At 37.9% G+C, this 22,255-nt stretch overlaps 1 protein-coding gene across 1 annotated transcript in view; it reads left to right on the top strand.

Annotated features, from left to right (window-relative positions):
- col14a1a (collagen, type XIV, alpha 1a) overlaps positions 1-22,255 on the top strand; it is a 194,361-nt gene that overhangs the window by 17,432 nt on the left and 154,674 nt on the right. Inside the window, exons 6-8 of the mRNA XM_041793294.1 lie at positions 6,986-7,102; positions 16,805-16,948; positions 17,520-17,615. Of these exons, the coding sequence (XP_041649228.1) occupies positions 6,986-7,102; positions 16,805-16,948; positions 17,520-17,615 (357 nt within the window). The remainder of the gene's footprint in view (positions 1-6,985; positions 7,103-16,804; positions 16,949-17,519; positions 17,616-22,255) is intronic.

Raw genomic sequence — 22,255 nt, 5'->3', positions numbered from 1 at the left:
TGGAAACTTTTTGAAATGGAGTAAAGTACAATACTTAGCCCAAAATATACGTATGTAAAAGCAAAATAACTTAATTTAGAAAATACTGAAAATTACTACTACTACTACTACTACTACTACTACTATTACTCAGTTACAGTAATATGAGTAAATGCAATTACTTTCTGCCTCTTCCATCCCCAAGATCATCATAGGAGCTTAAAAATAAAATAGTGGATGAATAAATGTACCTTTGAGTGGCAATTGAGCTGGGATTCAGAGGCAGTCAAAAAACTTGATTTCTTTACTACATAGATGGACCATGATGGCAGTGACCGATGCACTAAACTAAAAAGATAGCCTTTTACACATTCCAAGACAGAGGTTTGTAAATGATATGTCTAGAATTACAAATTATGCACCATATTTAGTTTCAGAGTGGACTCTGAGTGTCCTTGGGTCCATTAGGCCTATATTGTGTATTATAATTCTTACTTTCCATCCAGAGGTAACTAAACAAGGAAGTGCCTCAGCCAATCAGAATGCAGTACAGTGTGACAGAGGAGCTCCTGAATTGGTGAGTCGCGTTGAAGCGATAATGCTGAGTCATAAAGCTAAGCTAGCTTGTAGAAGTTAATCAGCTAAGAGCTAACTAAATAAGCATAAATGTTGAAGCAGAAATAGAGTTCTTCATGGTGCCTCAGCTCTAATCAAAATGTTGAATGTCAGATTGAAGAACCACATAAGGCCAAGCATATTTTTGGCTGACTGCTGAGGGCAGCCCTACAGATGGCTCTGTCCGTATACTGAGTAATTGACTGACTGAGTAACTGAGTGAGTAACGCTTTAGTATGAGCCATATACTACAGAGTTGCGTTTGCTTGTACTGAATGCTGGCAGTGATGTCTGCCTCCACTGTGTTAACTAGGCTGTAGTTAACATCATGCATGTATGGCTTATACAGAGTTGCTCTATGTTTACTTGGGCTGAAAGCCCTCTAATGGCTGCCTCCACTGCTCTAAATGCTCAGATATAGCTTTAACATGGCCTCTGTTTCACCAGAACTGGGCCACATTTCTGTATGACAAAGAATAAAACAACCCTATAAGCTTTTCATGTTGGGAAAGATGTTTTTTAACTCCTCTGCTGAACTGCTTTTGAGTGACTATGTGATAGCTGAGGGGAAAGGTTAACTTGTGTAAATGCTTGTGTACTAGCCGAACATAAGCTTGGCCATTTCTTCATCACTTTTAGTGCTGACAGCAACATGGAAAGCTTTCTGTGAAAGAAAACAAAGATGCTGCTCTTCTGCCCCCCGCTTTGGCATGACAATGTGATAGTTACGGGGAAAGGGTTAGTTGTTGTATACAGCTAATGACTTGTTGTGTCCCAGCTAATGACTAGCAGGCCTGTCATTAGCTTGGGCTGAGCACCAGCGGTGCCTAAATCGTGTCTAAATCCAAACAAGCGCACCAGTCCACCAGAAATTTGTTCTACCTCATCCAAAATAATTTGACTGTATAGCTTACATTATACATAGTATAATTTGCTTCATATATACCCATATATTATATGATTGCAAAGAGTAAGGAAGTTCAAATGAAAAACTTTGATCACTGTTTGAAAGACTATGGGTCAAAACTGTACTGTATTTTCTAGATTTGTTTTTCTAATAATGTTTCTGGCTAACCCAGTGGTTTATTTACGACTTGTTTGACTGCTTGTCTGATCGTGTTTCTTGCCACTTCAGATTTATTGCACCAATATTGCAGCTGAATCCTAGAGTTAAGGATAATGTTTTGTGTTATATTTTTCTCTTTTTCTTCTGTTACACACAGAAATAATGTTATCCTTATCAAGTGAATGACCAAATCCAGAAAAAATAATTGTAACTAAATAATCCAAGAAATGCTCCATGCAGTAAAAACACATGGAAATAGTAGCCTTTGTTAGATATCATACTGTTTTATTGAGATACATATGTACTGTTAATTTTTCTTGTTTAATGATATCTGTCTCCCAAGCATGGTTTTGTATTTTATGGAGGCATGTCCTCTGTAGTAAATTAGCAGGCACGCAGAATATGATGGCTTCCTCCACCAGACTGCACATAAGGGCACATCATCCAAGAGACTCTTAGTATTCATCGAGTCCTTAAGAGAGATTTCACACTCATGCACGCTCTCTCTCATATACACATAATGCTAGGAGAGATAAGTGTTGGGGGGAAAACGGTATCGCTTACACAGGTAAAGTGTTGAAAAAGAGGAAAAAAAGTGTTAAGCCACTAAAGCAGTGAAGTGGAGGAGTGGAGTGGAGGAGAAGAGGGGATAAAAGAGCAGGAGAGAAGACAAGTAAAGAAGAAGGGGAGAGGAAGAAGAGTGTTTAAACCTTAGGATGAGCAGAAGAGATGTGATAAAAGAGTGGAGTGATCCATGAGAGCGGCAGAGGAGATAAAAAAGCGGAGAAGAGGAAAGGAAAAAAAGCCACAGTGAATTTGGGTTAAGTGCTATCTCGGTGAGCAGAGTAGTTCTTGTACCGACAAGACACAGGCCACATCAAACGACACATCCTAAAGCGCTGGATCAGCACTCAATTCACACACATACAAATACACACTTCCCCCCGTCTCGCTCATGTACAGTGCAGTTGCTATCTTGTGGTGACAGTGCAAGCCAGCAGTTGTCATCCGTAAATCCAGCGTATTAGTGAAGCCACCGTAGCCCGAATACTCACTGCGGAGTCAGTTCGGGGCTAATCTGGAGAAAGGAGGAGGAAAACAGGGAATTAAGAAGGGTGAAAAATGAAGCAGAAGCATCAGAGAGAAGATGTGGGAAAAGACGATGAGACTGAGGAAGTTTAGAAGGAAAGTAGGATAGAAAAGACAAATAGAGGAGACAATGGCAGGAGAAAATGGATGGTAAGAAGAAGGCTATGTGATTAGAAAAATGATGGGAATGAGATGATGAAGAGAATTGAGAAGGGAATTGAGATGGGCTAAAGGGGGACTGGATGGAGTGAGAAGACTGATGATAAAGGAATCACAGAAGTGGAAAAAGATCAAAAGGAGCATTGAATAAAAATCTAAAAGAGGGATTTTTGAGTAGGAAAGAAGTAGAAAGAAGGGAAACTTGGAGAGGAAGAAGAAGGAAAAGAGATGAAAAAGTAAAGCCAGCATGAAGCAGCATGGCAAGCCAAATCCAAAGATGGATTGAGGAAGCCTGCAGAGGAAGTGTAGAGGAGATGAGCTGAGGCGGAGGATTGCACAGCGAGTTAACTCATTGACCAGGAGTACTTGCTAGCTCTTACTGTTGCTAAAAAGTCTTCACTTTACAAAGAGGAGTGTCAAGCTGTGTAAGTATTACTCTAACCCAGAAAATTTCAGCTTCTAGTGGCCTCAAGTTCAAGATTTTCCTTTCAATGCTCTTTATAAAGCTTGGATATTCCCCTAATTTAAATTTAGAATTAACCTTGGTTGAAAAACATATGCTAAACATCATTTTAAAATTGATTTCCTGTATTTTCTCTTGCTGGTATAATTTTTCAGTCAGGTTTAGTGACTCAGACTATTTACTGGAGCTGAATTTTGTTGCTATGAAGTAGTCACCAAAACACTGCCAAATGGCTGGGCTTACATTTACTACCTGGCAAGAGGCTTGTGCTCGCATCTGATGGGTGCTCACTGAATCCAGGGGTGTAACTCTTTCAGATGAATGGCTTAATAGCTCTGGTTTATAAGATATACTGTTGCACTGTACATGGCTTTGTAATTTTAGGGGAGAGTTTGAGCTGCCTAGACAGGATTTCTACAGCATTTGGCTCTTAGATTTAGGGAAAGTGTGATATGTTGAGACTGTGCCTGATATTTATGGCTGTCCAATGTGAAACAGGACCAGACGTGGTGGTTGGTGAACAGTAATTTATAGGAGGGACCCTCATGTTCTGTCACCGTCCACAGCTTTTGGAGCAATTATGTTCATGTTCATTAATCATTGTTGCTGTCATTGGAAAAGACTTCAACTTACTGAGTCTGACATGCACACACAGAATCAAAGAAGGGCATTGTTAGCTCATTTTTTCGATACGTTTTTATTATATTATGCCTTATGTGTGTTTGTATGTGTGTTTTTTGTATGTGTGCGTGGTCATTGAAATGCAAGGCAAAGCTCAGGGCAGTTTCCCTGTGTAATTACTACGCTGCCTGCCAACTCAATTCACCTATTATCAAACACACTAAATGATACCAGAGCACTAATCTGCTAGCTCTGTCACTGACTTAAATTATTCATAGATTCTTATTGTGTGGTGTAATTATACCACATCATCCTATGCATTTTGAGTATGTCACTGTGATTACTTAAGAAAAGGTGTGAGCAAAATGTAAAACTGAGAGGTGCTGCACTCATTGTGTTTATGCCAAATGATCAAACTGTTTCAAAAGATGTGATGAAAAGTTCAAGAAGTCTTCTTGTTTGACAGCTTGTGACTGGATTTGTTATTATGTCTTCTTTAATAGACTTGACTTGTGAGCTAATACCATGGCTAAATCATTATTTTTGACTTGAATGTTGGGGCTGGGATATTTTTTGTCTAAAGACTCTTCATCCACTTTTTCGCTTTAAAAAATTAATTCCAGTCGAAAAAAAGACACATCTGTTAAATCTGATTATGCCCAAAGCAAATTCCAAACACACCACAATATTTCTTATACTAGAAACTGACTTTTTTTTAGTTTTTTTACCAGTCTTCAGCACACTTTAATACTTTGTCCTGCTTTCAGAAAACTGCCACTTTGAAAGTGTAATTGATTGACTTTGACAGACATTTCTGAAGGGATGGGAATCGAGAACTGGTTCCAGTTGAGAACTGGTACCAATTGGTTCAATGCATCGACATCATTTACATTTACTCTTAATGATTCCCTTATCAATGTCTTACCTTTACCTGCCTTAAAAAACACAGTCTAGCGAGAGGAAGTCAGCAAAGCAAGCAAGAAACAAAGAAGTCGAAAAAGTAAACATGGCGGTAAACAGGGCAACATGCAATGTCTGTTAAACAGTGTTTTCATGCAAGTCATGCACCTTTTTGCACAAGAAATGATAAGTTTGTACAAGATTTAAATTTGTTTTTATATGTCTAAAAACAAGAATATTTATTTCAAGTTTTTATCTTTTAACAAAAGTGAGCAGAAGTATTTTGTTTCTTATTCAAGTGCAGAGGTTGATCCAGAGCCAGAGAGTATTTTGTTTTAACTGAGACATTTTGACACAAAAAAAGAGATATTTCGTATATTTTAGCATGGTCTTCTCCCTAACACTTAATGTTTAATGTTTTTAGTTATTGAAACTGTTTATCGTGGCCAGTGATTAAAGTGTGCTTGTTACTGACTCTCACTGAAGGTGGCATACATCTTGTTCAGCGTTCTTTGAAAGAGACAAAGAAAATTGAGTTAACAATAAAAACATATAGTCTACTCTCTCCAAAAAGAAAATTCAAAGGAAGGAATCAATAAAGGGACTGATAAAGAATTTAACTGATAAGAACAATAGGTAATGGCATTGATATCAATTAAATCGTATCAATTCCCATCATCCTTACAATTCTAGCTTTGCTTTCTACAAAATAATACAATAATGCATTTTGAACGCTTACTGCTTTTTGATGATGCCTGAATGGGATTTTCCAATGAGAAAGATAGAGGTCTGTTCTCATCAGCGAGTGAAAATCCTGCACATTTTCTTTCAGGTTTGTCAACTTTATACCACCCATTTTTTTCTTCATGACGGCCAATGTAAAGTCTGTACATGTCAGCACTCCATACAAACATTTAAAGGTTGCTGTCAATACATAGGTAGACTTATTTTACAGGTTTCAGCGTAATTTGTGAGGCTCAGCAGCTGATAGTGTTAGTGAAAAAGTCATGGAATTTAACAAGAAAAAAGCATTGAATTTTTGAATGAAATGCCTATTATTAACATTAATATATGGTTTATTGAGTATGCTTTACCCTAAATAAGTTTGAAAAATGTTATACAGCCCAAACTTATTTTTGACCACAAATTTTCCAAGTTCTCTTTTAGTTATCACTTCATTGTAAAGATCTTTAGAGACACTGTTTTGTTATTAATGTTTTTGAAATGTGCTGACAGGTAAAGCTAGTTTACTTGGCAGAGTCATCATATTTATGGATGACTGCAATGAGAAAAAACATGTACATAAACTAACAAACTACTGTCACAAAAAGGTAAAATGGTGACATGTTTCACAGACATAAAGGTCACGTCTTTGACTTTTGTTCTAATCTGAGGGGATTTGTGGTATCCTACTACATGTGCATGCTGCGGATGTCTTGTCGTTCCTGTAATGTTGTATTCTCTCTTACAGTCAAATTCTTCTTATGCTCTTTCCCTAAAGCCATGGTCTTCAATAAAGTGCACAAAACACACAACCTTCTGCACAGTGTGTCTGGTACTAAGGGTTTTTATTGACAGACGACTGGAAAGTAAAGCAGGATGCTGTTGCTATAAACCAGGCATTTCTCTATAGATCAGAAGTGTGTACAATCACAGACATAGGCAAAAATAAGTACTTTATATTTTTCCATCCAGTTTATGAAAGAAATAAAGCTTCCCAATCCTACTTTAACTTTTTTGGTAAACATAATATAAAGAGAATTTGACTGAGAGTTTTTCTTCCTAATCTGTTTCTTTTAAAACCTTTTTAGGTGCAGTTTGGGTCAAAGCTGAGCTTAGTGCAGTGCTGACTTTCTTTAAGTGGTGTTTTTATGGATAAAGGAACATAAATATTGAGTTTCACTCTTCTGGCCATACATCCTTGGTTTCCTCTTGGAGTCATTGGGATTTGTGTTTTCTTGTCAGATTTTGCATATTTTGGGGGTTAAATGTGCCTTTAATTACTATCATTTCCATCTAACTACACTGTTATTTCTTTCAATCATTGACTCTGTTAACCGAAGCTGACTAAAATGTGATTAATTGTTTTGCAGTTCCAAGTCCGAGGAGACTGCGGTTTAAAGTACTGAGCTCGAGCAAACTCCTTGTTTCATGGAAGGAGCCCAAAGGAGACTTTGACAGCTATCTCTTCCTGTACAACAGTATACCAGGTAGGTAAACTGTGCTCTCCGTGTACACACAGACACAGAGGATGTGCACACCCATATGCATCTGACTTTGTGTCAAATAGAAGTGGGACTTAACTTTGAAAATTTGGGTGAAGGACCCCATTATACCTGGATTTTCTGTCTGTCAGTAAGGATTATGTAATTTACTTCTTATCAAAGCTCCTTTGAAGAGATCTCTCTCCTGAGAGATGCTGAGGACTCAAAGTTTGTCCTGCACCTCTGCCAAGATTGAGACAAAGAAAGGTTTTCACTGTCAGCAGATTTGAAAATGGGACTGATAGGTACACGGGACAGTGAGAATGGTGCTGACTTATGATGGAGTTCAGTTCAGGACGGGCCAAAGACAACGGCAGCCATAGTAGTCATTGTTCAGTGTATTACTCTACAGTCTGTTTGACTTAGTGGGCATGATGGACACCTGACATCCTGCTTTTATTCTGTTTACGTCAGTACTTGATCATTGTATAGACACAGGGCATGACCTCATCTCTTCCTGGGCATGAAAAGTGTAGTCACTAATCACCCTAATTACCACTGACATCTCCTTCATCATGTAATCACTGCACACCTTCCGTCACAGCCATACATCTCCATCACATCAGTCCCTGAACTATTGCTGCACTGCTGCCTTTATTAATGCTGTGCTGAACACTGCAGACAATTCTTACACAGCCATTTTAAAAATGAGTAAGTAGGACCGAATAAGCACTCTGTAACATAAAACTTGTTTTTTTGCAAACAATCCTTTGTGAGAAATGCCTTGTCTGACTATTTCTTGCTGCCTCTGACAGCTGATAAGGAGAACAAAAATGGAAATTTATGGCCACTTCCTTTCAAGGAGTAGTGCAGAAGTAGCTCAGTGGCTTTCAGCAAGTGCAGTAAATGTTGGGCTTTTACTGAGTATTAAGACACTGTATTAATAAAGACTTCTTTGATAATAAGAAGGTATATGGATTTTATACCTTATGTCCTGCCTCCTCTATCTTTTAGTCTGTCAGAGTCAGAAGAGGTGAAAAAATCCACAGTGAAGCTTGTTAACACTACCTGTGGATCTTTTGTTGAGGATAAAACACCATTTAGAATCACAAAGGAGGCTGTCATAGTGGCAGCTAACCTTTTGGATCAAAGAGGAACTCTTTTCTCCTCAGAGCTTTCTTAAAAAAAAAAAAAAAACAACTAAAGTGTAGCTAGATCAGGATTGTGGCTTGAGGTCAAGGGAGATGACTCATTTTTGCCAACAGAAATGACAAGCAGTTGTTTTGGTAACGCTCGTGTTCCACAACACAATGCCCACTCTGTTTTCCCCATTATCAGCTTGTATGATTGTATGTAATGTTATCCATGTCTTACCGCATCAATGAGTATTTGACTTTAGGGTGAGCTCATCTGGATAGAGCTTCCATTCCTTATACTATGACAGTGCATGAATTAAATTAAAATCAGCAATATTGGAAGTACATCAATAGTCTGCTCACAGTTCTGAAATTCAGTTAGTGTGGTTGCGTACGTGTATACTTGCATATTTGTGTTATTTATCACTGCCAGATGCCCGTATTTACTTGCTTAAATCTCAGGGGAGGTGAAGCTAAACCCTGCAGAAAAATGTCTCGGTCTGATGCGACTGAAATGATTGCTTCAACATTTTAGAAAAATCATACGGGTGTACATGGGTGTAGCAGTGTTAGTATTGTACATTTTGAGCGTCATGGTTAGGTTCAGGTTTGCACAGGGCTAGTTTTACCTGGGGACCTCTGATAATCTGTAAGAATCATGGAGGACCTTTTTGTTTATAATCTTGGGCAAACTGGCCATGTCTGTACATTGTGGAGAAAAAAATCCAGGGCAAATTACCTTCCATATTTCAGTAATTTCACACAAGGGTCCACAGGTGATACTAATGGGAATTTCAGACATAAAAGGTGTTAATTTTTATGGTCCATACAACTTTTTCTGCACCTTTTTAAGTCCAAAATTTACAGTTACAGGCTATGTGTAGTGACTTTCTTTAAGTGTTTTTTCCCCTATCAGATGTATTTATTGAGTGAAATGTGACATTAAAAGCCAAAACAAATGCCAGTATACACCTAGTACTTGACCAGTGGTGGACAAAGTACTCAACTTCAGCACTTGAAACAAAGTATAGATAGTCCTAGTCAGATTTTACACTGATACAAGTAAAAGTGGCTTTGTGTATTTATTACTCAAGTCAAAGTACTGGAGTACTTGCTTTAGAACATACTTAAGTATTCAAAGTACGCTTTAATAAATCTCAGTATATTTCCACATTGCTTAAGTGCAGTCAAAGATCACATCATTGTACATTTATTATGTTAAGTTTCATTTCTTTTAGCAAACATGTACAATTTTTCAGCCAATACTGGTTTAGCATTTAAGCGGACCTCTTACAGGTGGCAGCACAACAATCACACTGTGGATAAAAAAGTCCTTAGCTGACTTTAGAGAAAAAGTAGTGAGTAACGAGAGGGTCTATAGAAATGTAATGGAGTAAAAGTAGGATAGCTGCCTGTCAAATGTGGAGTAAAAGTAAAAAGTATCACCAAAAAAATCAAACTCAAGCAAAGTACAAATACTCAACAACTATACTTAAATGATGTACTAAAGTAAATTTACATCATTACTGTCAACCACTGTGCTTGGCTGCACAAATGAACAGTTTACCCTCAAATGACAAAGGGGGTGCAAGGAGCTCATTCACACTTAAATCAACCTTCAGCAAGCAACACAGAGGTTAAACTTTCTGAAATGCCTTTGAAACATATCCCCCCTTTTTCAAGAGGAAAAGAAAATCAAAGGTGAAAACTGATTTATATACATATTTTTTTCAATATACAACTGACTATCAATCCCCAGCTCTGTTAAACTGAAATGGCCTTAATGGGCAACTGGAATAAAATTTTAGAAACCTTAAAAGATGGTACAATAGAAAAACGCCGAACTCTACCTGTCTTTGAATGTTTTGTTGCCCAACTAAGCTGACCAGTGAAGAGCTTGCCTGTTATGCATTATAGTCTAATTTTTGTTTTTGCCTTAATTGAAAATAATCAGAAAACTTTGTAGAATAACATAATGACCATGTGTGCTTCACCGTGCAATCACTGTGCTTTCTGTTTTGCATTTATAATGAAACATTTTTGTCCAGCAGACTACCATGAAATTCAAGCCAACTTTTTTTGTTTTGTTCAAGCCTAAAATGAATTTGACAACAGTTAAAACACAACTCTCTGCCCCAGAGTCTTAAAAAAGCATCAATTGTTTACTGTAATTTTCTAAAAATGTTCTCGATTAAACCATAGATGGAGAAATGATGATTTTAATGAGTTTTCCAGAAGTGAGTCAGACTGCTAACTGCAAACTGGTTTAGATATTATGTAAGAGAAACTGATCAAAATTCAGCATTGAGAACTCTCAATTGAAAGGAATACTTCAATTTTTTGGGGAAATACACTTATTTTAGAATTTGTTACAAGTTAGAGGAAAGATAAATATCATGCTCTTCTCCATGTGTTAAGTATAAGGCAAGGTGGTGTTAACCTTAGCATAAAATCTAAAAGGAGCTACAGTAGGCCTGACTGTGTTTAAATTTCACCCTTAGAGTCCACAAACTGAATATTGTACCAGGGTTTAATACATACAAGAAAAGAAAAGAGAAACCGTATATAACAAGCTTGCTAGGTGGATGAAACATGTATGTAAGGGCAAAAAATAAACTTTTATTTGTGTGTAAGCTTTACATAGGTTGGTACAGATCTTCTTGTTTTACTCTTGTGAAGGTAGTGAACAAGGAGAGGTGTAAAAAAGATCATATCTCAGACTTCATGTTGATGATGGCTTAAACTTTAAGCCTAGAATTTAAATGAGAGAGCAGGATTTACTCTGCAAGTGTAGAAAATACTTTGACACAGATCTTCAAATAAATGAGACTCCGTAGTCTCTTGATGCAGGGAAGTGCTTTGAGCCATTGCTTTTGTCACCTGAAAATCCTATTCAGATCTGTGCACATAAAGATGCAAAATGTTTAAAAACTATTGTTTAGCTCAGAGGGACCAGAGACTTTCCCTCAGTAAAGGTGTTGTCATTTTATGAATACTTAGCTATTGCCAACCCTTTGCTTTAAGCACAGACATCAGATATTTGGTTCAACAGCAAAACTTGAGTTCTGGTTTGTGTGAACGCTGATCCATGCAGGTACCCACACTGACCTGCTGTCCTCCTTCAGTAGGATTTATCTTCACTCTCCTAAAGGCGTCATTAGTCATCACTCTGCAGGCACAGAGGACAGAAGAGCTGAGGAAGCACACACACTCAGACTCACCTTATTGATGGCTGAATTGATTGCAAGGTCAAAACTGAAATGGGAAGATAATGTGACCTGTTGGCCTGATGGGGATTAACTGCTCAGGAAAGGACACAAGCACAGGCACGCTTCTTTCTTCATTAGGGCTGAAACTTTATTAGAGGAATTTTACTGACCTCAAAACTTAGAAGTAAGGACTATCACTCCCTCTAGACACTGAAGAGTCCAGTTTAGAGTTTGGAGTACAATAGTTTAATAATTGGGTGTTTTTCTAATGTTACCGATGTGGCACCATTAGAAAAAACAGTCATGTACAGGGCTTCATAAAGGAGAGGGCAACATATATAGACAGCTACTGAAGGCGAGGGCATAATAACCCTTTGATTTGGAGAGAGTAGAGTATAATCAGAGACAATGCTGATCTGAGTCATGTAAGAAGAATATCGGAACGAGGGTTGTCCTGATCAGCACTTTTGGCCTCCGATCCTGATCTGATTTTTTAAATTTTGAATATCTGCCGATACCGAGTCCCGATCCGATATTTATAATTACTTAGATTAGAGTTTCAATTTTTTTTTTTTGTTTTTACAAAAAAAACTGATGTAAACAAAATAACTACTAGATGTCTTAAACTTACTCCATTTAACTCAGTACAGACAGCATTGTTGAAAAAATCAAAATCACATTTCTACTCAAAATGGTATATTAGCTCTGTTACACTTTAATAATCCATCAGTAAATAAATAAAGTTGTATATTAACTTGACTGTTACAGTCACAACAAAAACCAGAGTCAGTTAAACAGTTAAACTTGAATAGGATCAAAAATATATGAATTGTACAGATTCAAAACAACAATTCCTATTCAAATGTAGCAGCTTAATCTGAGACATATACCAAAACACTAGCATTGCAATAAAACCCAAATATCAAATACAAGGCACTTTTGTTATTACAGTGCAATTTCTAAAGTGCAACTGGAGCTGCCACATCCCGTTTTCCTCTGTCACTTTTATTTCTTTACCCATTATTACTTTAAAATGAAGTGTAGCTTCTTGTTTAGGAACATTCTCGGTGGCCTGCTTTACATGCTCTGCTGTGTGAGACCTACAAAACTGGCGTGCATGAAATACTGCACGCTTTAACTCAAAGGTGGAGGACTGTGTAGTGAGACTCAGCAGTGACATGGGGCAAACATCAGAGCTCTAAACGTCTGTAGTGAAGCTAATGGCAGCGAAGTTGCTTTTTAAATTCTCTTCTATGCTGTCACGTACTTTGTTGTACAGCTTCAGTAAGGCAGTGTCAGTAATGTAATGTTGAGACGGCAGGGCATAGCGTGGGTCTAAAAGCTCCAGAAGATGACAAAAACCCAAATTCTCCACCACAGAGATGGGATGGCTGTCCAAAGTGAAGAATTTGACCACTTTTTCTGTTATCTTTTTGGCCTTATCGCTCTCTCAAGGATACTTGTCTGTTCTCTTAAAGTCCAGAGGTTGTTGCTTTGGTGAAGCTGCCTGTTGCTATAGTGATGTCAACGTATTCCGCTGTATGTTTAGTTCGGAGACAACGGATCAAATTTGTAGTGTTACCTGCTGCTACCACCTCTTGAAACAGTTGTATTACAGATGCTGCAAGTGGCCACTGGACTGTTTTGACTCTCATGTTTGAAGTTTTTCCACACCGTTGACATTTTTAACACAGGAATGCTAATGTTTCTACTGCTACTTTGTTGTGTTACTGATGTGTTCATGGCCTCTCATAAATTGTGCTCCATTTACAACAGCTGAGGTAAATGATCGACTGGGCTGATCGGATCAAATTGCTGATCTCCGATCAATTAAAAATGCTTATATCGGCTCCAATCCGATACATACAATCGGGATCGGGACATCCCTGATTGTAACCACTGAAAAATGCATGAAGGGCCATTTGGGTTTTGCATTTTACGAGCAATGTCCTGCCATGGGTTCTTTAAAACCAATAAATGGATGCAAAATTGGTGTGAAAGGGGTGCGAGGTGGATTTAATTCGTAGTTTTGGAAAGCAGAATGGTAGCAGTGTTTTGCATAACTTTCAATCTTGGCAGGGCTGTGAAGCTGCTACTTGAGAAGCAACGCTGAAGTATTCAATCAGTGGATAAATTTGTCATGAAAGGTGTTCTATCCCTCTCTTAAAATACTGAAAATAAAATAAATAGTGGCTGTAGATGAAGAAAATGGATGACCTTTGTCATTTGAGAAACAGAAGAATACAGCTGCATGTCATCAGTGGTGATACAGTCAAGTGGTGGGCGGTAAACCGGTGTTAATACTATCACCGATAAAATTTCAGCCATAGATTGGATTTTTGCAACACCATCACCTGTTTAAATGCCTAACGTTGTGGTATGACGCTCTCGTGAGGCATATCCACTCCCACAGCTGGCAGACCGAGTGATTTGTGACATCAGCACAGGCTGAGACCTGTCATCAGCACGCTTTGCTTTTGCATTGGGTATAGCCAGGTAACCAACCAAACGTCACCCACTCTTGCCATTGTAACTAAGCACGTGTTTTATTCTCCTCAAGTTCGATGTCTTTACAACAACAAAGTCAGTGTGTCATCTCTAGCAGCCTGACTGGGGCTTCAACACAAGCTACGTACAGCTTTGGCTGGTTTCAGTTTGTGTTGAGCCCAGCGCTGCAGGTCCTCATCTTACAATGGCTTAAACAACCATTTCAAAGTGTGTATAAATTTATGACTTTCTTTTTTAAGTAAACAATGAGTATAAGATCCAGGCTGCCACGTTAAACGAGGTCAGAGAAGCAGCTGTAAACTAGCTGCATGAAGTCGCCAGTACGGCAGCTAAAGCTAAACTTAACCAGTGATAAACACACTACTACTGTTAAGTTCTTTACAATAAATGTCTGCAGTTGTTATTTTCCTTGTTTTTATTGTAAATGCCCTCATCAGGAAATGTGCTCAAGTTATTAGCAGCTTAACACCTCAACAGGATAGAGATAAAATGTGAAACTAGAAACAGTTAGACAGAAGTAAACATAGAGAGACTTAAAAAAAAAAGTTTTTTTTTCTGTGCTCCTATGCTTTGACATAAATTTAGTATGCAATGGAAGGCTTGTTTTAAGGGGAAAATAGAGTTTATAACAGTTGAATTTGGATTTAAAGCATGATCTCTTTTTACTTTTGTAATACCAATACCGTCAAAGGCAAAAATAAAACGTGATATGATATTTAGGCCATATCACCCAGGCCTAATACAGATACAGTTTGACAGTTGCACAGAGTCAAATTTAGAATTAGGTTTACATCTTCCAGATTTTTTTTGGTATACAATATTACTGCCTCCACATGCGTATCATTGAGTTCTTTGAGAAAATCTTTTACCAACTCTAAAAATGCCATTAGTGCACTTAGAAAACAGACCCACTAAGATTTTTGTGTAAATTTGTCATCCCCAGTTATTCCCTGAAAGAAGAATTTAAGCTTCTTTAAACCATACATTACCTTGAATCGCATTACAACAGGCAATGTCTGTTACAGTTTGACTTCTGGAGAGATCACAGTGCAAACGTGTAGAATAGTGAGTGCTTTAATGGCAAATTGTTCATTTGACAAATTAGCCCTACATAATTAACAGGAGGTCTTTTGTCAGCTTTTATAACATCTTATAACTTAGGCAGAGATGCTGCTGCTGGAAATGGACTCACACTCTGAAAGCATTTTTTGTGCAAATGTGCAAATTTTTTGATATACCGTTTCACCATTATACTGCCCAATCCTAGCAAAGCCCTATCGTGAGAAAAGGTTCTGGGGTACTCCACAGGAAATGGGGGCATGGATACATGTTGTATGTATGTATTTAGAACAACTACAAACTTACTATTGGACAAACAGAATGGCGTCAAATTTAACAGATCAATGAATCTAGATCAGGTTAAAGTATTTGCCCCTGCCAGCCACTTGAAAATGCTCTTTGTCAATTTTAGGCGTGTGTTTTCTTATTTTGGTAGCGGTGCAAGCCTGGCTGGAATTTATTGAGAAAATTATGTCCTCTTTGACTTTATGTGGGATAGGTTTTTCAGTTCTTAGTTGGGTTGGCTTAAGAACATTTTTCCATCTTACACTCAGCAGAAGCTTATCCAGAAGAGAGAGACAGATGAATAATTGAAAGAAGGCTGGGGCTCAGCAGGTGGGACCTCTTTAAGAATTTTGGAGGATTGCATCTAAAGGGCAAGAGGGACAAGCACATACAATGTTGATAAGAATTTGTGAAAAGAAAGGGTAGATTTGAGACCAGAAAGTAGGACAGTACATTGTTAGAATTGAAAGTTATTGAGTTTAAAAACAAGGGAATACAGAAAGTTTTGGCAGTCCTCTTCGGTGGAGGACATTGCAGCAGGATGGGCAGGGTTTAGAAGGTGATCAATATGATCAAACATGAACCTAGGATTATCTTTCAGTGTCCCCTCTTATGTATGCGAGCGAAGGCAACTCTTGTTCTTTGATGTTTTGGTTTAACATGGAAAGAAAGTCTTTCAGACAAAGAAGGTGGACCCTGTAGTCAGGTTTCTTTCATCAACACCTTACTCTTCTTGATTTCCTTTTTAGTTAATGAAGTTTGTCGTTGTTTTAGGGGCAAGAGTTTAGAGTAGAAACTCCCTACATACAGGGAGCTGTGGAATATTCTGCAGATGAACCCTGATCAGTGGCAAATTAAAGTACAATGCTGTCAATAAGCATGGTGCCACAAACAATGCATTTGTACTCCCAGTTTCTGGGTTTTTCTAGGTTTTATTATTATTTTTTCGTTATTTTAGTATTTTTATGAATATGGAAGCCATACACACAGAAACACAAATCCATCCAAAAGCAACCTCCATGTAATGCTCCCGACCTACAGAATGGAGAATGCCAGTGAACATTTCTGCTAATTCAACTTAATTTTGCGTTCGCCTTGAGTATACAAACTATTTTCTTCAAAGCAACTGAATGTAACAACAGAAACATGAAAACATGAATCAAATTATCTGTGATTCTGTCAGTAGCTTCAAGAACAAACTCAAAAATCTACTGAAGGACACTCAACACTCAAAGACACTGTAACCCCTGATTTTATCCCATCATTTTAAATATGACTGTGTGAATGTGAATGTATGTGGCTGTGTTGGTGATCTACAACCTTGCAGCTTTGAGCTCCTGTTTCATGTTTCATTGCTTTCTTTGTGATGTTTTATAACAGATGTTTTAATTGTGATCTGCCAAGGGATTGCGGATGTAAATTAGTTTAAAGCTAACTCTGGTGGAAACAAATAAAAAAACAAATGAATTAATCTAACCTCTACCCCTTTACCTCTTCTCTCTGTTTAACAGGTGGTCAGCAGAGGGAGATCATAGTTTCTAAATCTGACACCAAAGTGGTGATAAAAGACTATGACTCTTCTAAGGACTACATCGTCAGCGTCATCTCTGTTAGTGGCAGTGAGCAGAGCAGGCCGCTCCAGGGCAGACACAAAGGTGCGTCCATCCATCTTCCTTCTCTTAAATGTATACTTTACTGTAATCTTCTTAAAAATGGATCTACCATATGCTCTGTACTTTTGCTCTTTTGCCCTATTGTACTACTGACTGTGTAGGCTTAATTAAGCCACTCAGCTCCTTCATTTAACTTCACAAAACATTGCTTTATTCTCAAGTGTTTTTTTAACCTCCTCTTGTCTTCTCCTCCATTTGAATCCTCTCATTCTTTCTCATCTTTCTGTCTCCTGTTGTTCCCTTTAGCTTTCTACCACTACTCCATTTACTCCTTCCTGCAGCCTTTCTTCTCCTCTCTTTTTCCACCTTTTTTGTCTCCATTACTACATAATGCTTTTCTTACCTTTGTTATGAAATATATGCTGTACTGTTATTCACAATGAAGGACCCTGCTCTTGCGTGGATGAATGCATGTACTTCCTCTGTCACATGTTGCTCCAGATAGAAAAAGAAAAATGTAAAATGTTTATTTTGATTTATGGATCATCTCTTAAATACTGTTTATTGTAGTCATTTGGAAGCCATAAATTTGAAAAAGTTTCTTCTGCTGCAGCTGAAAATGGTGAGAGTGACGGAGGAGACAGGACTGAGCCCCAGAGGCTGACTGAATCCGCTGCACCTTCTGAGGATGCCAATGAAATCTCTGGAGGTAGGACAAATGCACATAGACACTGTTTCCAGGAGAGAAAGCCGCATACAAATACTGTGCTGACTTGGACATATAAACAAAATAAATGACTCTCTCCTTAAAGAGTCGCTTAGTCAGTTACCATAGAAATGTTTGGGGGAAGGAAAAATAGCCACTGGAAGCTCTTTAACACTGTCAATGGATCAGAAGGCAAAGAAGATCAACCTGGAGTATGTCTCTTTGAATTCCGCTATGAAGTTCTCTCTGTGCTGAGTTTGTGTGTGACTGGCAAAATCTACCTTAAAAGAAATAATGCGGCTTACTGTTGCCTGGTGGTCTACTCATCCACCAACGAGATTTAAAGAAGCCAAAACCATCCATGCCTCAAAGATGAATCACTCACTGTGGTTCTTTGTGAAAACACTCTAGCATATGCAATGCTGAGTGATATTAGGTGACTCTTGATATTAAGTGCTGAGTGAGCTGCAACGTTCACTTCTGTCTGTGTGGTTGTCTGTCAGTTTGACTTGTCTTTCCCAATGAGCCCGTCTGGCTTTGTGTCTGTTTGTTATTGAAAACCAAAATGTTCTTACAGTTGGCAGCACTGAAGTGCTTATATTCAAATGCCTAATATTTCAAATGAAAGGTGAAAGGAGTAAGAAATGCATTAATCTGCATCTTAGTTATTTGTCTGTGCTTTCATAGAAACAGTTGATATCTTTAACATAACTATGAGTTCAGATGGAAATTATGGCTATCAAACAGTTAATGGCTCATAATATCCTATTCTGTATGGGATTATATGTCTGTGAGAGAGGGATATAGCTGTGAAGACTCAGACATGAAGCATGCTTGTGGTCGGCTTTGAGACAGCCTGGCATGCAGGTAACATTCAAGTGCGCTTTTAAAGTTACTCTGACATTTTTCCATTGTTTAGTGGCTAAACAGAATCCTATCTCTTAGTGGTGGGTGGGAATTATTCAAGAGGGCTTAATTTAGTCTGAGTTTTTGTGTAGGGTGATTGTTTGTTGCTCTGCAGTAAAAGTGAGATATTCAAAAAGTTTGGATTATTGAATATGGTCTAAAGAAGCACAGGCTCCAATAAGTGTGTGCTGTGAGTCATCATTTTTATGGACTATAACCCTTATATATGATTTGCGCAATATAATTTTACTCTATAATGCAATATGTGTGTTTCATTTTTGCTGACGGAGCACTAGAGGGACACCCACTCACACATACACACACCCACAGAAAGAGAGAGAAAGAGCCAGGGAGATATAGTGCAATTAACTGTGCTATAAAGCTTATTTATAGATGCTTTGCATCAATGAATATGTAATAAATTGGCTCTTGGGTGGAGATGAATATATTGATAGTAAATCAATTTAAATTTCAAGCTGAGTGGAGTCTCTGTTAACATTCAAAGTGCCCTTACTAAGATATATTGAACAACAAAAATCGAGCTATGGACAAGAATTTGATTCACAGTTAATAACAGAGACAATCATACCTTCTTGGGAAATAAAAAACTTGCATCAGATTGTGTCATCTCTACATAAATGGTTTAAATTTGAGCTATACAAAAGGAGCCAAAAGTGTATATATATATATATATATATATATATATATATATATATATATATATATATATTAGCCTTCTTTTACTATTAGCACCTTTCGTTTTTCACTATAGGCCCGCCCCTGGGGGGCCTCACTGGAGGGCGTTGTTTTCTTCTCTCACGCTCTGCTAATCAGTCCGGTGTTTGCATAAATATGATCCAGGTAATGCATATACAATGTTGACCAAACATAAACTTTACCTGGCTGTCAAATGTTAGTAAATAAACCCTAAAGATATCTATATTTGGAGATCGGTGCCATCCTTGATCGATTAAGTGCGTGCAGTGTCTGCTTGCACTCTCTTGCCCTCTCCCTCCCTTGCTTGCTCCTATTTGCAGCACAGAAACTCTTATTGTATCTGTCACCTGTTATTCTTCAACCTCTCTTGTCAAACATTAACTACTACCATCGTTTAGTTTGTGAATTTATGATAAAACTTAATAAAGTTCCCATGCTGGTTCTAAACAGGAATTAACTGACGTTGTCCAAAGTCCTCGCGTAGATCTGCTGGTTTTAAAATCAGATTGTGGGTGAAAATAACCCTAACCCTAACCCTAACCCAACGTATACTTTACAGTAAATAAAAAAAGAAAGGCTACTGATGACAGCACTGAAAAAGAAAACCAGAGGAAGAGAAAAAAAATTTTTTTTTTCAATATTCTATATGCAAAGTACATCTTTGTGTTGAATTATTACAACTTCAAATATGCTAATGATTAGCAGCAATGCTGAGTTTTAGGCATTATTAGTTTTTTGCATCTTTAACTTGTTTTTTTTCTCCATATGCCAGATATGATCAAAACCAGGGCTGTAGTAATCAATTCTTTTTGTAATCGAGTACTCTATTGATTCGGCTGCCGATTAATCAAGTGCCTTTATAAGATATATTGCTTTTTAAAAAATCAATCACTTTTGCTTTCAAGATTAGTACTAGACAAATGAGAAAAGAAGCTGGGTCCCTTAAGTGAACTACTTCTATATTAAAAATTTGTATTAACAGGTTCTCTAAAGAAAATATATTTAACAAACTGCAATGAAGTTCTGATGGCAATTTGCATTTCTTAAAGTTACAAGGAAAGGAAGGGAAATAATTACATTATATTATGCCATATTTGGGGTTTTAGGGATCCTCTCCCAGAATATTTGGGTTCTTACACTTTATTTCTTCTATTGTAGTTTATTTTTTATGTTCAAATTTTCATTAAAGTAAAGGTACACTTAATCATCTTAACATCCTCTACTTTATGCATGAATGTAATATTTCACATTCTAGCAAGAATAACGTTCCATCATTCACACAGTGGTCTGATGATGTCTAAAAGGTGAACCTTTAGATTACAGGAATAAGGTCTATTTTTCAAGGGGTGTTCACTTTTAATTTTTAACACATTTTTGTTAGTGAGTTCATCCACCATAAAAATATGGCCTTTTAAGACCAGCCACTGACATGGAGGACACAATTTAAGGGATAAAGCTACTTCTTAACCTGGCACGTCAGATGAAACCTCTCATAGACAGCATTTGGTAAAGTAAAGCAACAAAACACTCGACGTAGCCGCTACCAAAGAGTAAACTCCATACAGAACTGCATAACACGAACCATGGCAACCATGGACATATAAGTACACGACTTTTGTTGTCTTCAAAAGAAAACAACTCACTGCTGTTCTTTGGTCTTCTTTTAACGAAGAAATGTCCCCAAGTTCTGATAACACTGGCGCTTTAGCAACATTCACGTTAATGTCTTCTGCCATATCTGCACCGGCCTCTTGTTACAGCTTGCTTACGTCACACGTCCCCCGAAAGTACTGCCCCTCATCGCTGACTGATCCCGTCACTTTCTAACCGAGCCCAAACAGTTCAGATGTGAGCTTTGCAAGATGGATTCACCAGACATGGCGGAAGAGATTAGCATGGATGCTGCTAAAGCGCCAGTTTTATCAGAACTTGATGACATTTCTTTGTTAAAAGAAGAACAAAGAACAGCAGTGAGTTGTTTTCTTTTCAAAAACGACAAAAGTCGTGTACTTACATGTTTATTGTTGCCATGGTTGCTTTATTCCTCTGTAGCTGTGCACACGCAAATTGGTCGCGGCTACGTCACGTGTTTTGTTGCTCTGATTGGCCCGTAAATCCAATCCAATCACACTCCGAGTTTTTTTCAAATCCTCTGCCCTTTTCCAAACACTTAGTATTGAAGGTTTTCCAGATGGATGTATGAAACACATCCATCTGGCGTGTCAAGTTAGCGAAAATGTAGTTTACCGCCGATTGTATTGATACAGGTTTATGGCCCACCTCTACCTTAACCATAGGTGACATGGTTTTAGAGCAGAATTGAAGCTATTATTGTTTTATTGAAGGTCACAGGTGGTCATATGCAACAGCATGTGTGATAACACACTATCAGAAGTTATTTATTTTAAGTTCCTGCATCATGATGAACTGGTGAGCAATACACAAACTAATTCACAAATAATGGAATAACTACTACCGGCCCTGGACTAAAACTGTAACTTTGAATAAAAAGGAATAGGGATGAAAAACCATCCAAGTGTACACATGCACATGGAGACTCTCAAAGCTTTGTAGTTCTTCTCCTCTTTGTGCCTCTCTTGCTGTCCTCCTCCACCTTCATCCCGTCAGTAGGCAGATTAAAGTTGCATTTCCTTCTGTCTGTTATCAGAGACACTCTCCATTCACTGCAGCAGAGGTGACCTTGATTGGTGTTCTGCCTCGTACCTGTTGAGGATTATGATAATATCCTGCTGCGCTTCAATAGAATGTGTGAATTTATTGTGTGAGTGTGTCTGTGTGTGTGTGTTAGTGCTTGTGTATGCAGTTTTGTGTACTGTAGTGATGATGATAATGTCTCACTGTGGATCAACAGAAGGTGCTCTTTTATGTTGTACGTGCAATGACTTCCTTTTTTCTCTCTCTCTATCACGCTCCGTGTGTGTGTGTGTGCGTATTTATGTTCTACAGTGATAATACTAACGTCCCATGGTGCCTTAAAGAGACTGTGTTTGTTTTGGTTG

The sequence above is a fragment of the Cheilinus undulatus genome, linkage group 8 (genome assembly GCF_018320785.1).
Source record: "Cheilinus undulatus linkage group 8, ASM1832078v1, whole genome shotgun sequence".
Taxonomy (NCBI): Eukaryota; Metazoa; Chordata; class Actinopteri; order Labriformes; family Labridae; genus Cheilinus; species Cheilinus undulatus.
This window is presented reverse-complemented; position numbering and strand designations above follow the sequence as displayed.